Source organism: Copadichromis virginalis, linkage group LG17 (assembly GCF_057382275.1).
Source record: "Copadichromis virginalis isolate Kocher_CV1m ecotype Utaka linkage group LG17, C_Virginalis_male_GT1.1, whole genome shotgun sequence".
Taxonomy (NCBI): domain Eukaryota; kingdom Metazoa; phylum Chordata; class Actinopteri; order Cichliformes; family Cichlidae; genus Copadichromis; species Copadichromis virginalis.
In genome coordinates, this window is record NC_140634.1 from 36,729,431 (window position 1) to 36,752,576 (window position 23,146).

The 23,146-nt window shown below is 42.2% G+C and overlaps 2 protein-coding genes and 1 long non-coding RNA gene across 4 annotated transcripts in view; 1 reads left to right on the top strand and 2 right to left on the bottom strand.

The window, feature by feature from the left end:
• The window catches only part of LOC146689846 (copine-8), a 105,423-nt gene extending 104,895 nt beyond the window's left edge, over window positions 1-528 (bottom strand). The window contains exon 1 of the mRNA XM_085435791.1: window positions 300-528. Within this exon, the coding sequence (XP_085291917.1) occupies window positions 300-397 (98 nt within the window). The 5' untranslated portion in view covers window positions 398-528. The remainder of the gene's footprint in view (window positions 1-299) is intronic.
• An 8,848-nt stretch (window positions 529-9,376) lies between these two features.
• Window positions 9,377-23,146, bottom strand: part of LOC146689847 (kinesin-like protein KIF21A) — a 43,196-nt gene continuing 29,426 nt past the window's right edge. Inside the window, exons 13-37 of one of the 2 annotated variants that reach the window (XM_085435943.1) lie at window positions 22,791-22,851; window positions 22,594-22,705; window positions 22,279-22,467; window positions 22,002-22,201; window positions 21,798-21,905; window positions 21,647-21,715; window positions 21,429-21,574; window positions 21,204-21,348; window positions 20,592-20,786; window positions 18,993-19,094; window positions 18,306-18,471; window positions 18,023-18,043; window positions 17,374-17,431; window positions 16,365-16,419; window positions 15,899-16,113; window positions 15,528-15,701; window positions 15,213-15,245; window positions 14,871-15,007; window positions 14,681-14,765; window positions 14,507-14,596; window positions 14,263-14,421; window positions 14,047-14,164; window positions 12,502-12,672; window positions 12,195-12,391; window positions 9,377-12,080 (exon numbers count right to left, since the gene is read on the bottom strand). In XM_085435943.1, the coding sequence (XP_085292069.1) occupies window positions 12,026-12,080; window positions 12,195-12,391; window positions 12,502-12,672; window positions 14,047-14,164; window positions 14,263-14,421; window positions 14,507-14,596; window positions 14,681-14,765; window positions 14,871-15,007; window positions 15,213-15,245; window positions 15,528-15,701; window positions 15,899-16,113; window positions 16,365-16,419; window positions 17,374-17,431; window positions 18,023-18,043; window positions 18,306-18,471; window positions 18,993-19,094; window positions 20,592-20,786; window positions 21,204-21,348; window positions 21,429-21,574; window positions 21,647-21,715; window positions 21,798-21,905; window positions 22,002-22,201; window positions 22,279-22,467; window positions 22,594-22,705; window positions 22,791-22,851 (3,061 nt within the window). In that variant the 3' untranslated portion in view covers window positions 9,377-12,025. The remainder of the gene's footprint in view (window positions 12,081-12,194; window positions 12,392-12,501; window positions 12,673-14,046; window positions 14,165-14,262; window positions 14,422-14,506; window positions 14,597-14,680; window positions 14,766-14,870; window positions 15,008-15,212; window positions 15,246-15,527; window positions 15,702-15,898; window positions 16,114-16,364; window positions 16,420-17,373; window positions 17,432-18,022; window positions 18,044-18,305; window positions 18,472-18,992; window positions 19,095-20,591; window positions 20,787-21,203; window positions 21,349-21,428; window positions 21,575-21,646; window positions 21,716-21,797; window positions 21,906-22,001; window positions 22,202-22,278; window positions 22,468-22,593; window positions 22,706-22,790; window positions 22,852-23,146) is intronic. The other variant, XM_085435944.1, reaches the window with a different exon arrangement.
• Window positions 14,555-16,370, top strand: LOC146689848 (uncharacterized). The gene is made up of 3 exons (XR_014915884.1): window positions 14,555-14,614; window positions 15,592-15,710; window positions 15,875-16,370. It is a non-coding gene; the product is annotated as an uncharacterized LOC146689848 (long non-coding RNA).

Genomic DNA, 23,146 nt, shown 5'->3' on the forward strand with positions numbered 1-23,146 from the left:
TTTGCGTTGTCCTTTTTCATTAGCAGTCATAACTAGTTTTGACACTAAGTGACGCAAAAGTGAATGATTTCGCTAACACAAAGTAAATGTAATTTCTTCACGCCATAAACTGAAGAGCAGATGCGACGTTTTCCTTGCAGGTGCTGTAAAATGCGCCGAACTGAAACTAAACGCAAACTTGCTCGGAGTTGAAGCCCAGGTGACTTCCAGCTCGGTTTTTTTTTCTCCCTCGTCTCCCTGTCAGACTTAAAACCAGGTAAAACACACACACACACACACACACACACACATTCCCCTACCTGCAGGACACCGTGATTTCAACTTTGGTGGCAGGAACAGAAGGGTTGAGCGGGTCGAAATCTACTATCGACGCCATGCTTAGGAAACTGTTGTTCATCCTGTCAATGTTTTTCCTCCTTTTCCCCTTTTACTGCGGTCCTGCCCCTTTTTACGAGCGCTGAAGGAGGATAGCGAGAAACTGTGTTTGCGCCTCCTCGGCGAGAACTGGAGCAAAGGTGCCAGAGAGAGAGGGGCTGGAAGATGTGATGTCACACTACTCTCGCCTCTCTGTGTGTATTCCTCTCTTTCTATCGCCCTTCCCTCTTTTTCTTTTATTTTCATTCTGCCACACGCTTCCCGTCGGTGTCTTTCTGTCTGTGTCTCACTCCTGTTCAGTTCTGCTGACTTCTGTTTAGGTCATTGAATTTCCTCACATTTACAGCCATGGAAGTGCTGACAATGATACAATCGCCAATTACGCAAAACAATAAATGTGTCATGAAAAGTATTTCCTGTGCATGTGTGTGTATGTGCACACACGCACACACACACATATTTCTCCTGCCCCTGTCTCAATACTCTTATTCACTCTACTTGAATTCAGTTTAATTCAGTTCAGTTCAATGTAGGCTTTTGGCTGAAACACCCCTAGCCACGTCTTCCATGGCCGCATTAACCTCTTAAGGGGCCTAGGGCAACAACATCCCCACTTCACCATCACCCATCAGCCCTAGGTCATGTCATTAATATCGTTTAGCTCAGGCTTGTGAAAAGGCTTGTCCATACATGAATTCTTCTCACAAGATAAAAATATCACTTAACTTCTTCTTCCCCCTTTTTTTTTTAAATATATATACATACCGGGTGAGGCTGTTACCTACAAATGGGGTTGGCATCTTTTACTACAGTCACACAGTGGTTGGAGACTTTGGCACCACCTGAAAAAGAAGGGGACTAGATCTGCAACCACTTGCAGTCAGCTGCCATCTTCAAATCAGCTCTGGTGCACTAAGATGGCAGTAAAATGATAACAAGACAGACCAGTCTGCTTACCAGTTACCAGACTGAAGGGGGTCAAAGTGTCAATACATGCAATCTGTTCATGATAATATGGCAATTAACTGTGATAAATTGTCAGAAATAACAAATCTGTTGTTGGCTGTTGCAAATCTGTTACCATCTACACAAACAGAAATTCACAATCGATCCATCCTCTGCTGCTTATCCATATCAGGGTCACGAAATTCAAATTAAACAGAAATCCATATTAAGTACTTATATTCAGAATTCAGCTACAATCTCAAAGAAATACACATTCAGAAATTCTGGCACAAATACTGGCAGAGTTGCTGATTGCAACTAGATGATTGTAGAAGACCCAGAACTCCAGGCACCAATTGCATCTATAATGACATAAGCACTGGGCAACCTTGCTTTTATATACACTATAATGCCAAAAGAACTGATTCAACCATCTAAATCACTGAGTTCAGACATTTCAATCACTTTCATGGCTGCAGATATATAAAATCAAGACTGCTTCTACAAACATTTGTGAAAGAATGGGTCACAATCAGAAGTTCAGTGAATTCCAGCTTTGTACAGCATGGACTGTACAACAAGTCCAGTCAATAAATGTCCTTGCATTTAACTATTAGTATTATAACAAAGTGGAAGCAATGGGGAGCGAGAGAAGCTCAGTGACAAAGTGGGAGGCCACATAAAATCCCTAATAGTATACGTAGGTCACCAACTTTCCGCAGAGACCTCCAAACTTCATGTGGCCTTCAGATTAGCTTATCAATAGTCCCCAGAGATATTCATGGAATGGGATCCCATGGCCAAGAAACTGCATCCAAGCCTTACATCACCAAGTGCAATGCAAAGCGTCAGATGCAGAGGTGTAAATCATGCCACAACTGGAGTCTAGAGCAGTGGGGATGTGTTCTCTACAGTGACAAATCGCGAAGTCTGGGGTTGTTTTTCAGGAGCTGGGATCGGCATCTTAGTTCCAGTGAAAGGAACTCTTAATGCTTCAGCATACCAAGACATTTTGGACAATTTCATGCTCCCAACTTTGTTCGAATAGTTTGAGGATGCCCCCTTTCTGTTCCACCAGGACTGAACACCAGTGCACAAAGCAAGGTCCATAAAGACATGGATGAGCGGGGTTGGTGTGGAAGAACTTGACTGGCCTGCACAGCTTGATTGCAACATGATGGAAAATTTGTTTGTATTTATTAAACACAAGCTTCATTTTTTTCATACCATTCATTGGTAGCAATTAAACTGATATCTTCTTATTTTATTGCTTTCCTTTGTGGCTGTCAGCTGGTCACTGCTATTTTCTCTCTCTTATCATTTCCTTGTCTAGGCAAGACTGCCATTTTAAGTACATCATGTGGCTTTTGCATCATGTAGTCCTCAATTAATAAAAACAACAACAACCTGTAATGGCTGCTGCTTAAGTTAAATTTTAGTATAGACAGAACTCACAAAATCATTTCAGTAGGTGGTGGTGCTCTTAAAATATATATATGTGGAGACAATGACTATGGAGAAAGGTTTATGCAAAAATGTTCTCCCAGAAATGTAATAGTTGTTTGACCTAACTCTGGTTCTACCAGTATGTGCCAAGCTCTCTGACAGGCTTCAAAATTAATTGTTTGTAATAGCCAGATATCAGTCTGCAGCCAAACCTTGGATTTGTCCCTGTCTGTCACAAAAATGAGCAACCTATTGTAAAATGACTAAATTATCATGACGGAGTCCATAAATGAAGTCAGTATAGCAATATATTGACACAAGCTTGGTTATAAAAACATACAAAAGCATAGCTAATGCCAATGAATAAATGTGCCAAATGTTTAATATCCAATTAAACCAGATAATTATTTTCATTTTATTATTTAGTTTTTATTTCTTGTCATATTTTTTTTACATTCTAAATCCAATTTCTGAATATTCAGACAAATTTAAAGATTGTTGTTTTTTGACCTGGTCCATTTTTATGCTCTTATATTATCATGGTTGTGTGAAATGGGCTCAAAGATGACAATAATACTAATTATGATTTGCTATGTGATTTCTTTCAGCATTATATCAAACAAAAGTTTTATTATGCCAGGAAAAACAAGCATCAAGCCTGCATTATTATTTTTTAGCTGAGATACAGACTAAAGGGCATCTGCAACTTCAAGCTCGAAGTCAGTGAACTACAGTATTTGCTGTAAGTGCAATAGCAAATCACTGGATAGGACCAAAACTCCAATCCCCCCCCTTTTTTGTCCCTGGTGGTTTGATTCCCCACAGATTCGTTGGCTGTTTTGTTCCCTGTGGATAATCCAGCCTTCATGTCTGTCCGTGTGTCTAGACACACACTCTTCTAGTCTCTGTAGCCTGTGAGGAGATTGTTAGTGTTATTATTATTAGTGTTTGTGAAGAAACATTAATAACCGTCTCACTCTCTCTCCCCCTTTCTCCACGCTAGGAGGATAAGCATCGGATTTAATTAACTGAAAGGGAGACCCTCCGCTAGCAGAGAATAGAATGACAGCGTGATGAATGTGAAGGGATAAGGAGGAGAGTCGCAATATGAGGACACTGTGTGATGAGTGTGCGATTCCAAAAGTAGCTCTACAGTACTTTGAATGTTTCTCTGGAGGCGTGTATATGTGTGTGAGTTTGTAAGAGCTTATCAGGAAACACGTTTGTGCTAGTAAACAAGGCAGCAAGGGCACAAGATAATGTAAGGAATGTCACAAGGCCGAGTGCAATGCATGTTTAAAAAAAAAGTGTCTACTTGTGGTATATATCACACGAGTGTGTGTTTGTGAAAGCATCGTGTTGGGATGATGGAGTCAGAAGATTTTAAAATGACGCATCTTGGTATTAGTCAGTGTGTTTACTGGCTACTTCTCTAAATATAGCTGTCTTACACACACACACACACACACACACACACACACACACTGACACGCCCTGAGTTGAATGTGCAGCATGATGGTGAAAACTATTACAGCACCTTTGGGCAAACATCATACCCCTGCCCTGTGTCCGTGTGGGCAGTGCGGTGGATGGGTTCGCACACGCGCGCGCACACACACACACACACACACACACACACACACACACACACGGACACGCATACAAAAGTGCAAGGGCAAAAATTAATACACAGGCACAAACATACAGTATTTGCAGGTGGCACAGAAAGAAAGACAGAAGCTCAATGTAGGCGCAAACATCACATCATCACCACAAGAATGAGCACCACAGGAAGCAACACCGTCTCAGTTAGACAAAAGCACATACACATGCACGGGTACACAAAAAACTTTTCGGTCCATGCTGTCAGAATGATGATATCCATTAATCATAATTGAACAGCTGAGTCCCTGCGCATGCATAAAACATGAAGCCAATTGTAACCAATAAATCCCCCACATATAGTAATTATTGCACACAACTGTGTTACCGGCTATCCATTCCACGTGCTCGTCTCATCGAGGGTCACGGGGTTACTGAAGCCTAGCTCCACTGACAGTGTGCAAGAGGTAGGGTACATACTGGACGGGTCAATGTGCTCACCATCCATCACAAACTAACAGACGCACACACGCAACCACTCACAGCTGCAGCCAATTTATAATCACCAATTAACCCAACATGGACTGTGGGAGAAAGCTGCAGCATCCTGAGAAAACCCACGCAGGCACAGGAAGAAGACGCTAACCAATGCATCTCTATTAAAGCACCCACCTACATACTGTACAGTAACCACTGGTGTTCATAGAAGCATTAGTGTTTCAGTATTTTTCTTTTTCCCTTGAGTAGAAATCATTGTAATTAACAGAAGAAAAGATATTTCTTTTTTATACTAGCCCACGTTTCCATTTCTAAAAAAATCTACCCAATAGCTAGTGTTTTAATAGCGTTTAATAGTGTTTTAAATCTTTATAACTTTAACAAATAGAACATTTGGAAGAAAAGCATCTGGACTTCTTTAAGTTGCTTGAAGACGTTTCACCTCTCATCCGAGAAGCTTCTTCAGTTCTAGGGTCAAAAGGTGGAGAGTCCCAGATTTAAGCCCTATGGGAGTGTTTCCCCAAGAGGGATATGGACCCCCTATTGATCCACTACCTAATCACATGAGCCAAGGTGTGAAAACAGGTGTAGGTCACAATCAGCCAGGGTTTCGGGTGAACCCGCTGTGAAACCTAGCCCCACCCTATAATGTGATTTCCTGAGGTCAAAAGGCCCAGGATGTGAGTGGGCATTAAGGTGTCTGGGAAGGATCTCAAAACTGGATTATAGATGGCAGACAGTTGGTGTCGTAAACCACCACCTCTGTTCAAAGATGGTCGTTCACAGTGGACATAGATGGCTTCTTTCACTCATCTTTCAAACCATCTTTTCTCTTTGTCCAAAATTATGTCCCTCTTGGGGAACACTCCCACAGTGCTAAAATCTGGGACTCTGCACCATTTGACCTTAGAACTGAAGAAGTTTCTCGGATGAGAGGTGAAACGTCTTCAAGCAACTTAAAGAAATTCAGACGCTTTTCTTTCTAAGCTCCTTAGACTACAATGACCTGGATGACTGAGAACCTTCACAGAGATTGTGTGAAAAAGTGGAGTCAGAAGCGTTCACATTTGGATGAAACTGTAGAGCACAATGGTTATCAGGTAAAACTAGCAAGCTAGCAAGCTGCATCTACAATCTGCATGAGCCCGTCACATGGACACCCATGCTTACTAATTAGCACAAAATAATATAAAAGTAGTAGTAGTAAAAAGTAACTAAAATGAATTACTAGAATTTCACAAACATGACGTAAGACACGCTCTTAGTACAGCTAAGTATGGTTTAGCTTTCCCGTTCCATGACTTGAATTAGCAAAGATAAAGCTTAGCTGACTAGGTTACAAACTGCCAGGTGCACTCACTTGTATTGTATACACCTGCCAGTCAGTGTGACGGTCCTATAACTCCAGTGTTATAAGTCTAGTGTTTAGTAACACTTAAACCTGTGAGTTAAAAGCCTCTTTACCCGAATGGGGAAGTTAGCAATACTAACCATGGTGTTCATGGCGTACTTTGATGTATAAAGCCTCGTCAATCACAAGTCGCTAACCAATGAGTGTTTGGTAGTGATGTACCAATATCATTCTTTAAGCGATAAAATTACCCCCAGCAACTTAAAGGTATTTTTTATACACATTCTCGAGTTTTCTTTTACTTTCCCCACATTTTGTCACCTAATTAGTGTCATGCTAGCATGTGCTGTCCCCAGTTTCACTGTGAGATCAAACCCTCACTCGTCAACCTCGTCTGTCACCTGCAATTTTTGACATAATGTATGTATTAGCTTCAGTGATGACCCCTTAGCAACTTGGCTCTCAAGTATTAGAGTACGTTTTACAGGAAATAGGAGATAATGCTCATCTATGTTTCTCTTTCAGCTCAGGAATGTTGCCCCTGTGAAACATCCTATGTGGTTATGATGTGCTAATTGACTCTTCGCTGTACAGGGTTCGACTGGAGAATTCTCTGGGTTTAATAGTCACTGACATTTACATAATTCATAGTGATCTGCACTCATACAAAGAGATCTACAGTAGATGATTCAATTCAGAGTCCAAGTCCATTCTGTCAACAAGCACTTTACATTCTCAATTCTCACTGTTGCCCTCTTTTTATTCACGATCACTCGCCTAGTTTCCAACCTCTCCATTCTCCAAGTGGCTCACGGTGTCAAAGCTTTTAAGCCACCGCTCTCTAATTTCATGCTAAAACACTTTATAGACGTATTAAAAATGTTGTTCTTTCCGGTCTATTTTGCATCATAACTGAGATCCACTGAGATAGGGTGATTTCTGTGCTCGCATTAGGAGAGGAGGCAGCAGTGGCTCATCAGTTCTGGTCATAAAACAGGGGCGCCGGTGGAGGATTCACTCTGTGGAAAATGGAACTGATGGTGGTTATTGACCGTGTCCTCCAGATCCTCATTGCTGCTGAGAAAAACGTCTTTAACTACCAAGTGGTCGGTTTCCTCGCCCCTCATCTTGTCCTGCTGATTCAGTCTTTAGATTTGTTTTCATATGGCTTTAAAAGAAATGAAAAGCACATTAGGTGCTTTAGGTGTTCGGTTTTTTTTCCACGCCGCATACTAATCTACATTCTTCTTACCAATCACGCCCACGTTTATTTCAGGAAATCATCCAAAGATAAAAACAGAGAACTGCCTCTGGTCTCCCACTGCTTGTTTTAATTTAATTTTTTGACCAGTGTTGAAGAGGGCAAGCCACGAAGAGAAAAAGCGAAATCTCCCCCCTCGCCCAGGACCATTTCACAGACAAAAATGAACCGGTATTGATTGTAATCCCTGGATAAATACAGAGCACATGCAGCTGCAGAAATCCCATTATTCAGACAGAATTAACTGTGAAACAAGAGCACCTGCTTAAGGTCCACACATCACCAATCAGTGCGTTCACTGAGCAGATTAGAGGAGGATATGTTATCTGAACTCATCATACATTACGTCGCAATTAAACTGAAAGTGGAATTCCCAGTCCACACCTTCAGCCCGACAGATTGTAATTGATTTCTGGTGAAACCTGATCATCAGGGTTGTACTTTATGCGACAGTAACTCGGCTCTTATTAAATTCCGTAAATTCCAGAGGAGCTGGTAGGACAGAGAGCCGGTGTCAGGTATAAAAACTGTCACGTTGTTTTTCAAAAACTAGTCTTTTGAAACAGCAGCAGTAATACTGTCTTGTCTGTGGTAGCTGACACACACGTTATCATTCTAGGACGTTGCAGTCTGGTTATGTTTTACTTCCTTTAAAGTGTGATATTTTTCTACAAACAAACACTCAGTCATAAAGCGCCGCGTGATGCGTGAATCCTTTCCGTGTGAATTCCCCATTAAAAGCGCTGACCTGTTTTCCATGCCACCTCAACCCCAAATGTGCTGGAGCATGTGTCATACCCGACATTACAGTATCTGTCAGAATATTATGTAGCTGCACGCATGCTTCTGCTGCATGCAGTGGCTTGTCACAAATTCACAACTTACAGACATACAAGTTAAATTAATTACAAGTTGCAAATGTTATGTAGTTAAGCGAGATCAATCATCCACTAATCAGTTTGTGAAGTGCGATTTTATAGGAGAATCTCAAATGAAACATAATCAATTCCCTGTCAAAATAAAAGCAGAGAAAGGAAATAAGTTATGCTGAGTTAATGAGGTTGAAAGTGGCATTGTGTGGGTGTTATGTCATCTGATTGCGCTTATGAGGCGTATTAATTCTGTTCCACTTTATACTAAAGTTCAACACAGTACATATAAGAAAGTGTCAGACACTGTTCCTCTGCCATGAGGCCAGTTAACACTCTGCTGCTCTCACTACCTCTGAACATTGAATATCGATCCTTCTTCTGTTTATAAGATTGGGGAAACCTGCAGTCAGCTGAGACTGAAGAAATCACTTGGATGAGTGACGAAACGTTTCTCCTACAAAAAAGCTACGTCCAGATGAACAGAATCAACTTTTGGAGATCGATCCTTCTATCACTCTTTACATTATTATTTTTTTTATCTTTTTTGCCTCCTGCTTTGTCTTTAGCAGTACACTTCAGGCAGTGCTGCTGCCTGGAGTTATAATTAAAAGGCAATTGAAATAAGCTGGCAGACAAATAATGACTCAGTGGGTACAGAGAGGAAGATACTGCACAACGTATATATCGCATGTTGAGGACACACAGTGTTTAAGATTCTACACATATTTAAAGTCATAATTATTCATAGAGCCATAGGCCAAATTATTCCATCATCCAATGGTGCATTTATTTATTTGCGGTTTTCTTTTTGGGGAGTTTGGATGTGGGTATTGCCTGAAATTGTAATTAGTCATGACAGAAATGATTAAAATAATACAGAAAGAAAGCCTCATTTGTATGCACATCAAATGAAGCACAGTCTCTGTGTTTACCTACTCAATCACTCAGGTGTCATTATACAGTACTACCACCATGTGGTCACAACATATTAATACATGAGTTAAAGAAAAAAAACAAGACAGACATGAAGCTTAAAAAAAACAAAACAAACAAAACTTTTTTAAATATTAAAATTTATTTCCACGCTGCAACCGATCTTAATCACTTAAAAATTGTTCACAAGAGAATCAGCAGGAATGAAACGGCGTATTTACAGAAGAAGAAATTTACAGTCACATTTCAAAATATAATATTACAATTAGAGGGATAACACTTACAGCTCATCTGGTTTCTAGGGGATTATTTAGTCAATGGGACTGAAAACCGATTTCTGTACTCGATTTAAGCTCTTTCTTGTGAGACAGAAGGAAAGTCAATTCAACTCACAAAATAAAAAGATTTTTCAGTGCAATTACCTGAGTCCCACTGACTTTACCTTTGCTAACAACTTCTACCTCATGTATCCCAGTAAGAGCAGCAAATTTATTTAACAGATACTTGTGATAGAGTAGTTCAGGAGCAAATGTTTACCTAACCTTTTTAATGAGGGATAGCCAACATTTATCAGGTAGTGATTTCTCAGTCACTGCATACAGTTCAGGATTAATTACAGGCACTGATAATACCTCTGTATATGGAGTCAGTCGTCTACAACAGCAAGATAACAGAGGTATCAGATGGAAAGAGTTCAAAAACTTTCAGTGGATAAGACACCACAGAAAAATCAGAGAAAAAAAAAAAATAAATAGTCGTAGCATTTTTACACATTTAACAGACTGAATGTTCTTTTCAAATGCTTAACTGCAGCACATGTGCAGTTTACAAGTACTAAAACAGCAGAGATAAACAGTAATATACAAGAAACTGCCACACAATTTGGTTGGAAAAACATGCACATATACACACTTGAAAAAGAAATGCTTTCACAAGACTGTAACTCATACCGTATTACATGACTTGGGAATTACAAGGTGCTTGAGTCTATCAAGATGAATGATTTACAATCACTGACTGTAAATCAGAATGTTTCATAAAAGCACTTGCTGCCAGAGCAGTGCTTCAGCTGTGCAAGTGTCGTACAACTATCGAAGACGGGCAGAGAATTACGGTCAGTGGATTACCATAACATCTAAAAATAACGGGAAGTACAAAGTAAAAGGCCAAGAGATGCTTTATAAAAAAGCATCAACCAGAGGATTGAGAAACCGAGCTGATGGCCGACTATAATCAGAAAAAGCTGTTGAGTTGGAAATGTGAACAAATCTTCATTATTACCTGTTCTTAAATGGTTATCCTGCTCAGAGGAGTTCTTTCTTAAAAACCTGTTGCAATGTGCTACCATGCACATTCAAAAATGATCACAATCTAACATTTATTAAGTGTTTTGCCACACGCAGAATCAATGTGCGGGCAAATGCGATAAATAATAGATTTGCTGCTAGCTAGCTAGCATATTTTTCCGTCTGTTTTTTAAATTTCAAATATATTTTAATGTTTAAGTAGTTTCATAATTCAGCTGTCTTACAGAAAGACAGGGCAGGATATGTTTTCTGGTCACCGTGAAAAGTATCAGCTAAACTAGCTAAAAGCTAACTAGCCTAGCAGGTACTAGCCTTTTAAGCTAGGAAAGTTAACTTTATTTTATGTTGTTCAGATTTATACAATTATAGATTTATATAGTTATTTAAAAATATTACATTACACTTTGAATTATTATGGGTTTTGAAATGTCTTTCGCTGTTATGTCTAATGACAAAGTAGCCTTTTTCAAAGGTAATGTTTCAGCAGATAGTACTCTCTGCTTTTTAAGGCAATATGTAATGTAGGAATAGTGCTATTCAGCTATGATACCTGCAGTTTGTTAGAGATACAACATTGTCACTTTATTTTACTTATTTTTTTAAAAGCTTAATCCTGACTAAGCCTGGGTAAATTTAAACTGTATAAGAACCGTGTTAAAGGAGCATGGTGTATGCCTTATTTTGAGGCCTCTACTTTAATCTGATGGGCTTGGCAGTAACAGCTCAATATTAAGACCATATGCAGCTTCAGTTGGTCCTTGGTAACTGAGAACACATGCATACATAAAGAGACCAGCACAACAATGCCAGAAAGACACAATAAACCACCCATCACGTGAACAAAAAGACAGTTATTGCTGGAGTTTAAATATTTCCGTGTCTTGTCTTGGGACACAGACGTTTTCAGCAGTCTTGGTTTTGATGAAGAAAAATTGGTGCAATGAAGCAAATAATTTAATCTGTTTTCCTTTTTCTTAGTAGCTCTGGCAAAAATGAATAATATGCATAGACAGTATCCATGTTGTCTTGCGTTGAACTGACAGGGAATGTTGAATACACCACAAACTCCTGGATCAATAAATCCATACTTTTCTTTTCACTCTATTACAGTCACAGCTATGAAATGAGCTGGCCACTGCAGCAGTTCTATGATTATAGGAGCTTGAGAGGTTCACGGATGATGTTTTGACCTAAAATGTCAGTAATGCTACTCAGCTGGAAAGAATGATTTCCCTGAAACTATTCCAAGTGAAGCATCAGGGATGTTTTAAGGTTATTGTGGGCCTATCCTGCCATACCTATTGATTTGGGACCCTCTCTGGGTTTCCCAGTCAGTAATTTCTCAAGTCGAAGATGTTATAGAAACTTTGCAAATAATTCATGTTGACTGACTGATGGCCAGTGAGCAATCCTGTGTCATTAAATCCAGCAGTCATTAAAATCCATCCTCCAGAGATGCTTTGGCTTCCCAAATCTTCACAGTTCGGTCACTGTCGAAAACACAAAGGTAAAGTTTATGATAATAATCAAAATTTGTAATTTTAACATGGCAGGATCGTAGTTCAACACTACTGACTAGTGTTCAACTATGTTAGGAGACTTACTCAGAGGCAGTGAACAGTTGGCTGCTGTTAGTAGCCAGGCCGTTGATTGGACTGTCGTGTCCTTGGACCTCACCGAGGGGTGCAAGCGAGTCAGTGTGCCAAAGGCGCAACAGCCCTCCTCTGCATCCACTGAGCAGAACCGGGGAGCCTGGCACCACGCCCAGAGCACTAACCCAGTCTGCCTTGGCATTGACCGACTAGTAGATGCAATAACAGCCAACAGTTAGTGTAGAGTTTATCAGATTTACAAGTTTAAGTCACTGATATAAACTTTTTAATCTTGGGAAAAATCTTTGATGCACAATACCTGTAACAGTTTCTTACTGGCCAAGTCCCACTTTTTAATATAATAGTCTCTGGAGCTGCTGTAGAAAAAGTCTCCATGCACAGTGAGAGACTCCACGCTGTCCTGATGGACGGGGTCAAACGTATGGCAGGAGGTGATGCTACCCTGAGCGCCCTCTGTCACCTCAAACATCTGAAAAACAAGCACATTTGTTCTTTATATATATGGTGGTTATCATAAAGTTTGACGACTCTGTTCATTGCTCCCTGGAAGTATAGTTAGGGCTGGATCAGGTGATCCTCAATCCTCCCTTAGTTATGCTGTTGGTTATGCAACCCTCACTACCCTGGCAAGCAAAATATTACCCCATTGAAACGGGCAATTCCGGACAGTTGGTAGTACTGCAGGAAAAAAGTGTTAATCTAACAGATTAACACTTTTGTCCCCCCCCCCCGCAGTTTTAAATCCCTGAAAGTGGGGACGTCTCTCCCAGAGCTCCAGTTCGGTGACACCATGTGCATCTTGTAGAGCAGTGGTCCCCCCCACACACAAACACATCCTCCAACCTCACACAAACTTCAATTTTTTTGTAAACATCCATCCATCCATCTTCATCCGCTTTGTCCGGGGTCGGGTCGCGGGGGCAGCAGCCTAAGCAAAGAGGCCCAGACCTCCCTCTCCCCAGCCACCTCCTCCATCTTATCCGGGGGAATACCAAGGCGTTCCCAGGCCAGCCGAGAGATATAATCTCTCCAGCGTGTCCTGGGTCTGCCCCGGGGCCTCCTCCCGGTGGGACATGCCTGGAACACCTCACTCAGGAGGCGCCCAGGGGGCATCCTTGTCAGATGCCCGAACCACCTCAGCTGGCTCCTTTCGATGTGGAGCAGCAGCTGCTCTACTCTGAGCCCCTCCCGGATGGCCGAACTTCTCACCCTATCTCTAATTTGTTTAAACAATTAAACAAATTAAAATAAACTACTACCTCTTTTAAATAACAGAAAAACAAACCATCTTTATGGTGTAATTATTTTACGTTTAGGTTTTTTTTTAATTGTGTAAGAATATTCAACATTGGTATCAATACATTTTTCAAAAAAACACCTCTCTGTGCAGAATGGGTTTAAAAACATTCTGTGGCAGGATCAGCCTGATATTATTCACATTCGACTGTAACTTTACTGTTTAAAGAGCTAACATCTTCAAATTTTCAGGAGTAGTTATTCATTATAAGAAGTGTTTGTGAAATAAAAATCAAGAACGTGGGATATTGTTTGTCCGTGATTTGGACAGCCTAGCGCGACGCAGGGGGAAGCAAATTCTGGCGGGGATGCCTACCTTAGCACCACCGTTGTGCAGGTGAAGGCAAGATATCATCATAGTTTTTAGACTTTGTCTTTACTTTACAATATAAAGAGCCTTGAAGGAACTGTTGTAATTTGGTTTTATTTAAAAACAGAATATAATTCAACTGATTTGAGTTGAAAATCCTATTCAGACTATATATCTATATATATATAGGACGCTGCTACAACACATATATGGCTACATTTTTGTGTAGCTTCCTACTTTAATATGATGGTCTTTGGAGCCGGTGAGCACCAGGTCCTGCCCGCTGCCCAACTTTTCGACTGTCAGACACATAACAGGCCCCAGATGGCCGGTCAGCTTCCCCGTAGATGCAAATCTAAAGAAAGGAGTCAAATTAAGAAATCATTACCAAAATAAATACCTCCTATGAAACTGCTTATAGCTAAAACTCCTATCGATGTTACTGTAACTCACTTGCGGAGGTCCCACATGCGGACAGCATTGCCAGCAGCAGCATACAGGAAAGAGCCAGTGTGGTTGAGAGTAATCTGATTGATCTGACTCTCTCCAGGCGGGATGGATAAACTCCGAGCAGAAGAACAGGTGTCTCCTGAGCCCACCTGTCCCGACGACCTTACACGTATAACAAAAATGCAAAACAATAAGATGGTGATAAAACGTAATGACAGATGCTGGACGGAGGGGCGCGTGAACTTACGTGAGTGTGCGGATACACTTGGCAGAGTCTCGTATGTCCCAAACTTTGATGTAAGCAGTGGAAACGGTGAAGACAAGGCTGGAAGTGTACCTATAATAACAGCAACAAGTAAGTAATCTATCCAAAGGTTAAATACAAAAACCAACGTTACTAGTGATTCTAGTATTCTGGTACCTGACTGAGACGACACTGCTGGGATGATCAGCCAAAGACATGATCTCCTGACCTGTCACCAAGTTCCAGACCTTACATGTCCGGTCTAAGAAGATGCACGAGCACAGGTCAGATTAAGAAACAAAAAGGAAAGAAATCATAGAAAACAGTCTTCTCGTGGTGGCCGTTTGAAAGCCGGTGCAGTTTTTACCTTTAGACCCTGTAAACAGCAGGTCATCAGTGGCGTCTACACAGAGAACAGGCTTGGTGTGGCCCTCAGCTACATAAACACACTGAAGTTTGCCCCCCCGGCTGTTCTTGGGGCTTGTTACAGGGTTGATGACACCCCTACAAACATGACACAACATTTTAGACTTTCACTAATCAGCTTTCTGCACCAGCAAAGCCTTGTAGTGGCATACTGTAGCTGACAGATTAAAGTGGTTAAAGCAGTGACAGAATGAAAGGGAAAGGAAGTACAGAGTTAACTATTCCCTCTGATTTTAGCTTACATTTGATATTTAATTAAACATATTAAAGAGGCATGAATTACCTGTGGCCTTCAAACGCAGGCGAGTCCTCCAGCCTGAAACAAAATAATAATGGTTATTTAAAACTTAAATAAACACAGTTAAACTTAAAGGGCGTATTAGCATCCTAACATTTGCCTTTTGCAACAGTTTGCTCAGTAAAGCAGTGAAGTTCAGGCTGCTGGGTTCATGTCATTTTTGTAATCACCTAAATTAAATTATGGCTCATCAGGGGTTCATGAATGGCTCTGTTGTAATTATCCAGCTGCGGCCTGACTGACACATGGCTAAAACTACAAACAAACCTGTTCTTCTGATTAAAGGAAGTTCACACTTACAGGGATTTGTAGTCACTGGCTTTGGTTTTAGTTTCCGCTGTGCTAACTGGAGCTGCATGTACAGGTCCTGGGATCTGCGACGCCACGCCTCCTTTCTCGTGCATCTTCCTGCGGCTGAGCGGCGAGCGCTCCAGTTGTTTCCTCTCAGCTCCTGTAGGTGATCTGGATCTGGAACTACAGACGGTAAAGATTTCACAAGGGGTTTTGTTTTTCTGGAGTAATAACACGTAACATTTTAGCAGCAAGATATCACACAAACAGTCTTCAATATTTCAGAATGCTGAATGATGAGCACCGGAAATATCTGGCATTTCAGAAGAGAACTTTGATATTTTTGTGCCCTGCAGAGAAATGTTGCTTTTACCACTTACATGGCAGCTGGCCTGGCAGACAGCGCAGATGGGGAAACAGTTTGCTCACGGTCAGCGGTTTGACCAACCGCTTGACCCTGCATGTCTGCCGGTCCTTCCAGGCGCTCAGCAAGGGGCAGCAGAGGGGCTGAAAAGTCTCCAGTGGGGGATTCACAGGACAAATCTCCACTGCCGGCATAAAGCAATTCCATCTGTGTGGTGGTTCGCCTTCGAGCCTGGGGGACCAGAGTTTGGAACACGGACTCACAACTCACTAAGCAGCTAGTAATTATCCTAAATTCAACAAAGTATTGTGGAACTTCTGCTTAACTTTGGATGAAGTAAAAAGGAGGGGAATTGGAAAAATATGGATCAAATATTATAAAGTAAATTCAGTTTTAAATTTAAAAGCATTTTTTAACTGTTAAACGTAAAAAACACGGGGGCTTAAACAGTATGCTGCACATTGCCCGGCAGAGTACAGTACCTTGCTTCTTGGTCTGGATTCACCACACATCTTCATTAAATCTGATGCCAGTGTGCTGAAACACAGAATTTTCAACCAGTTATTCCCAGTACATGTTAGGCTAGCAGTGTTAGGCAGTACAATGTTTACCAATTTTATGATATTAGCATTTAATTTGCACCTGCACTTTCAGACTCGAGATATGCAGCATCATCCCTATGTTTTGTCTGAGAACGCTCTTCTTCACCAAAGAAGTGGGAAAAAAAGGAAAGAGAAAACACAACTGGCGTCTGGATAGAAAGTGATCCTCTTCCTCCTCACCTCAAATTTATCTCCAGAACTGAAGCCAGGACTCTAATGCACACGCTTGTGCATAAACACGCTCAGCAGATTAGACATCCAGCGCACCCCTCAACATTATGAAAGCTAATTTTAGGCTTTCAAGGGTTCTAAAAATCACACTTTGTCTCTGATAAACAGTTTGATTGCTTTCACACATGTGACAGTTGGCTCATATTACAGCTTGTTCGCTATCTGTATCTGAGTCTGATAATGTTAGAGCCACTTCAACGAAGGTTTCACAAATGCCAGCTAACAGCAGCTAACAGAGGTTAACGGCAGCTAACAGAAGCTCACAGCAGCTAACAACGGCTAACGGCAGCTAACAGAGGCTAACGGCAGCACACAATAACATGCAGGGAAAAGTTGCCTGCTCAACTACGTGAGCTACAATGGTACAAACAAAAACAGGCCTCGTCAATAACTAGTATTTGCTTTGTCTATATCCGGCTTCTGTACAAGCAACAAAGTAGTTAGTGACACAAAGTCGTTAGCATGCAATGAACGTGGGATTTCACAGATCCAGGCATCACTCGTTTAAATCGCAAAGACGGCAAGGGGCGAAAATGCTCATCAAAAGGGGACTTCTGCGATCATGATGCATGAAATCATGAATTACTTTTTTCTTCTTCTAACTGTGAACCTATAAAGTGCTTTTGAATTGATAACCTGTGCAGGTGTATATATTTACCTGCCCTCTGTGGCTGGACTGGGGGTGGATTCATCACTACTGCTGTCATTTCCGTTCTCTGCAATAATGACAGACACAAATAAAGACACATTTGAAAAAGGGAAAAACAAAGAAAAATGTGTCTTTGTGAGTGTGGAAAGCATGTGTGACTTCCTTGATGGCACATTTTAGATGTCAGGGACTGTTCAGAATGTTGCTGCAGCGGTTCATAAACGAGGTCGGGGGGTCGTTTAGTGTAGTTTTAGATAAAGGGTGATCTGGGAGAGAAGGAAATGGAGGAAAACGCAAGAGAAGACAAACACAGAAAGGCTGACACGCAAACTGCTGCTTCCACATAATCGCAGCTCATCCTCATGAAGTGGGACTGGCTAGCAGGTGGGGTGACACGTCATGCATATTACTGGCACAGTTACGACAGCCGGGTTAGTTTTTATCAGGACTGCGATGCACGTGATGCACACGGCAAGATTCCATCATTTTTTTCAAATGTAGATTTTTTTCTTTCTAATTTGGAAACTAATTGCACAAAAAAAAAATCAGACTGAAAACAGTTCACAGTTTGGGAGCAACATTTAATGGAAATCGTGTAGTGTGCACGTGCTTTGCTCTCTCACGCACTAACGTACTGCTGTGTATTTTTGTCACTCACCTGGAGACAGGTAACCTAACTCTGAGCTCACAGCAACACCACAGAAAGAAACAAACAGAAATCAAAAATCAAAACCCAAAGATGAGGAAAAAGGCTACTCGTTATTTTACTGGCTTCAGTGACAATTTGATGTGTCATAGTGACAAATTCTTCACATCTCTTTTGGACAAGCTGAGGAAGCCGGTAAAGTAAAAAAGTAGCCACACACGGTTAAAAAGATGACTGAAAAAGGTGATTGCGCCCGACGGGCTCGGACCCGAGTCGATCTGTCGGCGCCCGCTACCTTGCAAAGCGCTGCCCAGCAAGGCGTCCAGCTCCGGGTTGATCTCAGCTTTCTCCTTGAGCATGTGGAAGAGCAACTGGTTCTGCGTGGCGCTGTTGATCTCCGTCTGCTTCAGCCTGCCCTCCATCACCTTCAGCTGGGAGTCCTTTTGAGCCGCCTGCAGACCCTGAGTCCCGGCACAGCAGAGAGATTATCACAGAGCTCTTTTTAATTGTTTGTATTCGTATAACGGAGGTCGACCTCCGCATCTGTTCAGCGCAGGAAACAAACATAATAAAGGCTCGGCCTCTTTCAGTTTAGTGTGAAGTAGTAATTACTTCCGCTTCTTCGGTTGTGCTCTCAGTCTTCCTCCTTTTGCCGCTGGGCTGACTGCATTTCCTCACTGGACCAATTAGGTTTCGCCAAATCTAATCTTATCTAATCTAATGGAGACTTAATTCAATCATGTTGTTCCATTAAAGGTCTCATTAGATTCAATCTCATAAAGGAGCCATGGTTACGAAGAAAACGGGCTCGGGATAAACAGGCAAGCTGCAAACGAGTTACCACGACGACTGCAAATAATCGCTATGCAATTAAATTCATAAAGCACTTCTACTTAGAGAAAGGTTGGTATCATAAAAAATAAACATTGTGATATTTTGTAATATTTATTTGACATGTCTGGTGTGAGTCATCTGTTGGTACCTTATTAATGGCCATAGTCATGAAATGGTCAAGTAGGAAGCGGGACTCAGATAGGTTACAGGAACTGATGACAGCAGCAGCATCCACGGTGTCTCCTTCCTCCTGCAGCCCACAGCGATGACACATTTCATAAAACATTGCTGCGAGAAACTTGACAACTTATTTCCACACAGTGTGATTTGATTTAAAATGAGGACAGCAACCTTCTTCCATAGCTAACACCAGCTATCAGCACTGCTAACACAAACAAGTTTTATAAACAGCAATTCTGTGAGAGATTTCCTGATGTGCTTGGGATCATCATCCCGTTCTATGACCCAGTTGGCCTCACTTCTGACTCTAGAGCACTTTGGTATACAGAGGAGTTCATGGTCGACTCAATGGCCACAAGGTGCCCGGGTCCTGAGCTGCAAATCAAGCCCAAATCATTACTCTGCCACCAAAAGTGCTTGGTCTGGTTTTCTCCAAATGTGAAGCTGTGCTTTACAGCGAAATATCTCCACTTTGGTCTCGTCTGCGTCTAAAGGACACTGTTCCGGAAGTCTTGCAGTTTGTTCAGATGCAAAATCTGCAGCAACTCTCTGGTGTAGGTCTTTATTGAGGATTGCATAGTCTGAATTTGGGGATAATTTTCTGGAACGTCTACTCCTGGCAATATTGGGGGGGCACTGTGTTAAAACACAGCGGACATTCCCAGACCTCCAAATTGCCAAAACATCTGCTTTTATAGAGGTGCATTGAAGTGCATTTGATTAGAGTTGTACTTCTTTTTTAACAGGACAATTAAAACAGAAAAACATCTCAAACTGCCTGGATTATGAGAGCAAACATTGTTAGCTGCTATAAAACTTTCACCCACGGCTGGGATGCAATTTAATGAATCACTAGTCTGACACTAACCATCAGTTAGCAACCCAATTCTAAGCCTGCAGAGATTTCCAGCAACGCACATTTCAGCCAACACAGCATTACATACCACCGCTCTCAGTGCTATCTCATTAGTGACCCCAGGCTTACTATTGATAAATAATTGCACAGTTTAACCCAAGCGGCAGCAAATCAGAGGTTTTCAGGATCCGCGGCTCTCTAATTCCTAAATTGCACACTTTAAACTCAACAATTTGTGCAGCAGCTTAAAGAGCATCGTGAGTGGCTGATGGCATGAATGTGAGGTACAAAACTCAGAGTGTAAACGTTATACGTGCAAACAAAAAGTTACATGTATACACGGCTGATCAGCTGCCACCATTAGGCTGCTTTGGCTGCATTAATGGGCTGTGCTGCCGGTGGGTTGTTGTTTTATTGAGTCATTGTTGTTTTGACAAATAGGCGCCTGATGCTTGTTTGTCAAAGTGGGGCCCAAAATGCTCTGGGACTGTCAGCGGTGCAGAACTGCAATTATTTCCCAAATTGATTGCCCAAGGGTGACAGCCCCATGCAAGCCCATTCTCGCTAATGAGGCAGCGATGATAGTGTTTGCATCATTATGAGCTGCGTGCGAGTGTGCGAACATCATACTGCCCTTCTTTTATGAAGCATTACAAACAGACTCGAATAAACACTGGGATCACGCGCGGCCGATTGCTGCTGTTCTCTCACCTTAGCCTCCTCCATCTGCATGATGTTGGCCTGGCAGTCGGCGATGCTGTCGTTGATGTAGTCGATGTTGGCGCTCAGGGACTCCAGCTCCTCGTTCAGAGATGCCAGGGAGCGGTCGGCGTCCGCGCCGTCTACTGCCGTTTTTTCTCTTTTCCTAGACACTCGCTCACGTCGTCTAGTCAGCTCCTCACGTTGCTGGAGAAAAGGCGAGAACAGAGGTTAGAAGGAAAGGAGGACAAAGAAGCATTTTAAAAGCATTTTAGTTGGTGCAACTACACACAAACATCTCTCTCTCTGCAGTAATTGGGCTCTAAAGTAGGAGAGTAGCAGTAAAACTCCTGTAGTATTCATAAGTGACAACAGAAACAGCATGACAGCTGGGGTGGAAGTGGGTTGCAAAGCAGCTTGCAGATGGGCAACAACTGTGTGCAGGCTAAAGCAGCTTAAGTAGTGGGGCCTATGTGAGTTCAGCAAACTGGATATTATCACAATACTTCTCAATACTTCATGTTATTGCGATTTTTACCATTTTGCATTTGCTGAGCATTGAAAAAAAACTGTAATAGTGTATCGACCAGCTGATGTGGGCTCACGACCACCGTAAAACATTACCTTCAGTAGTCGGTTCATATCTGTCTCCATGTTAGAGATGGTCATCCTCTGCATGATGATGTCATTGATGCGTCTCTCCAGTGACTGCCACTTGGCCCTGGCTGATCTGTTGAGGTAGATACTTCCCATCCGCACTGGGGAACTCCTAAAGAAGAAGGCATTCTTTCAGACGTCTCACTCAGCTGACATGCACACTCACGCTGTAAATGCGCTAACGCGGTTTACCTGGCTCCGTTGGAAGAGCTTGCACTAGAGGACTGCAGCCGTCCTGGGACTGCTCTATGAGAGGGTTCCTGAGGAGGTTCAGGTAGGCTCACTTTCCTGCTCACTTTTCCGGACACGGGCCTCACCTGGCGCCTAAGAGCGGTCACCTGACACAGAGAACAGGTATAACAAAGCCACATGTAACATAGTCATCATTGCCTCCCTCAACTGCGTTTTACCTCTTCATTCTTCCGACGGAGGATCAGCTCCTGCTGTCTCTTCTGGGCCTCGAGCTGCCTCACCTGGTGCTGTGAGACAAGATTGATTTTAGTTTTGTCTTTATGATCCAAAAGCAACTTTATAAGACATGAGTGTTCCTGTGCCTCTTACCTCAGCTCTGCGCTGGTCTTTTTTCAGCGAGGCTATCTCTCTGTTCCTCCTGCACTCTGTGGCCCTGTTCCTCTCCTGCTGCTCCTTCATCTGGCGCATCAGTGCCACCTGGTGGACAAGCATAACACAGCAAGTGTAGCAGCGCAGCTACAAGACAAGTGTGAAAAGTGCTGCTTATCCCAAAATGAAAAGAAGGAGCTTTACTTTGGTTTTCTTCATCTCGGTCACATCCAGCTGGAGTTTCTTGAGCTGCTTCTCGTACTGCGACTGGTTCTTCAGCAGGCGTGCGTGCTCCTTTTGGGCAGACTGGAGCTTCTGCAGCTCTTTGTTCATGGAGGTCAGCTTCCTCTCGTACTCAGCTTTGATCCGTTTGGCCTTTTCCTCCGTACCAGACTCCACTGAACCTGTGGATGGAGTAGGTTTCATTTCCTTTGCTCTTTAATCCTCTTTGAACAGGCAGATCCTAATTTCTCCATCTTACCCATGTTGTGCAGCACTTTGTCCCTCTCCAGCTGCGTGTCTCTGATCTTGTTCTGCAGCATCATCAGCTTCTGTTCATACTGCTGTTTGAGAGTGTGCAGACGCCGCTGGCTGTTCTCCAACTCATCGATCAGCTTCTGCTTGATGGCGATCTCACAGGTGATGTTGGCCAGGTCGGCTTGAACGTTTTCTGCACACCCCCAAAAAGAAACATGAAGTTCAGAGTGCGGTTTCTTTACAATCTGTGCACAGTTTTGTCTGGGGAAACAAAGATGAGCTCTTATTTTGATACTTCCTTCCATCTGGATAGCTGTACCTTTCTCATCCAGTTCTTCAGAGTCAGACTCCTCGGATGTCTCATCTCCCGCCATCTCAAAGTCCTCTTCTTCTCCATCAGCATCCTCGCCCTCTTCATGGTCGCTGCCCTCCTGGTAAAATGGTAACAAACGCTGAGTAATATGTGACATTTACATATTATATTTACAGTTTAAGTTATTTAATCCAGCAACCTACCACCTCTGCCTCCTCGTTTCCTCTTTCCTGATCGTTGTCCGGCAGCTCCTCTTTGACAACACTAAAGGAGGGAAAGAGTGTTAGCTCTCTGTCTAAGAAGGAAATGCTACAGTCCCATGAGTCAAATTCGGACTAACAGGAAGTTAAATCACAACAAATACAGATGAATGACACATGCAAATGATTATAGGCTTGATTAATGAATGATTTCATTGTGATTTCACAAACATGGAGGACACAGTGGGAGAGACGAAGAGATTAAACGATCAGTAACTACCATCCACATTACATTAGGAGCCGCCGCACACTGCAAAGATCTGCTGACCAAATGCCACACGCTACAGCAAAGTGTGTGA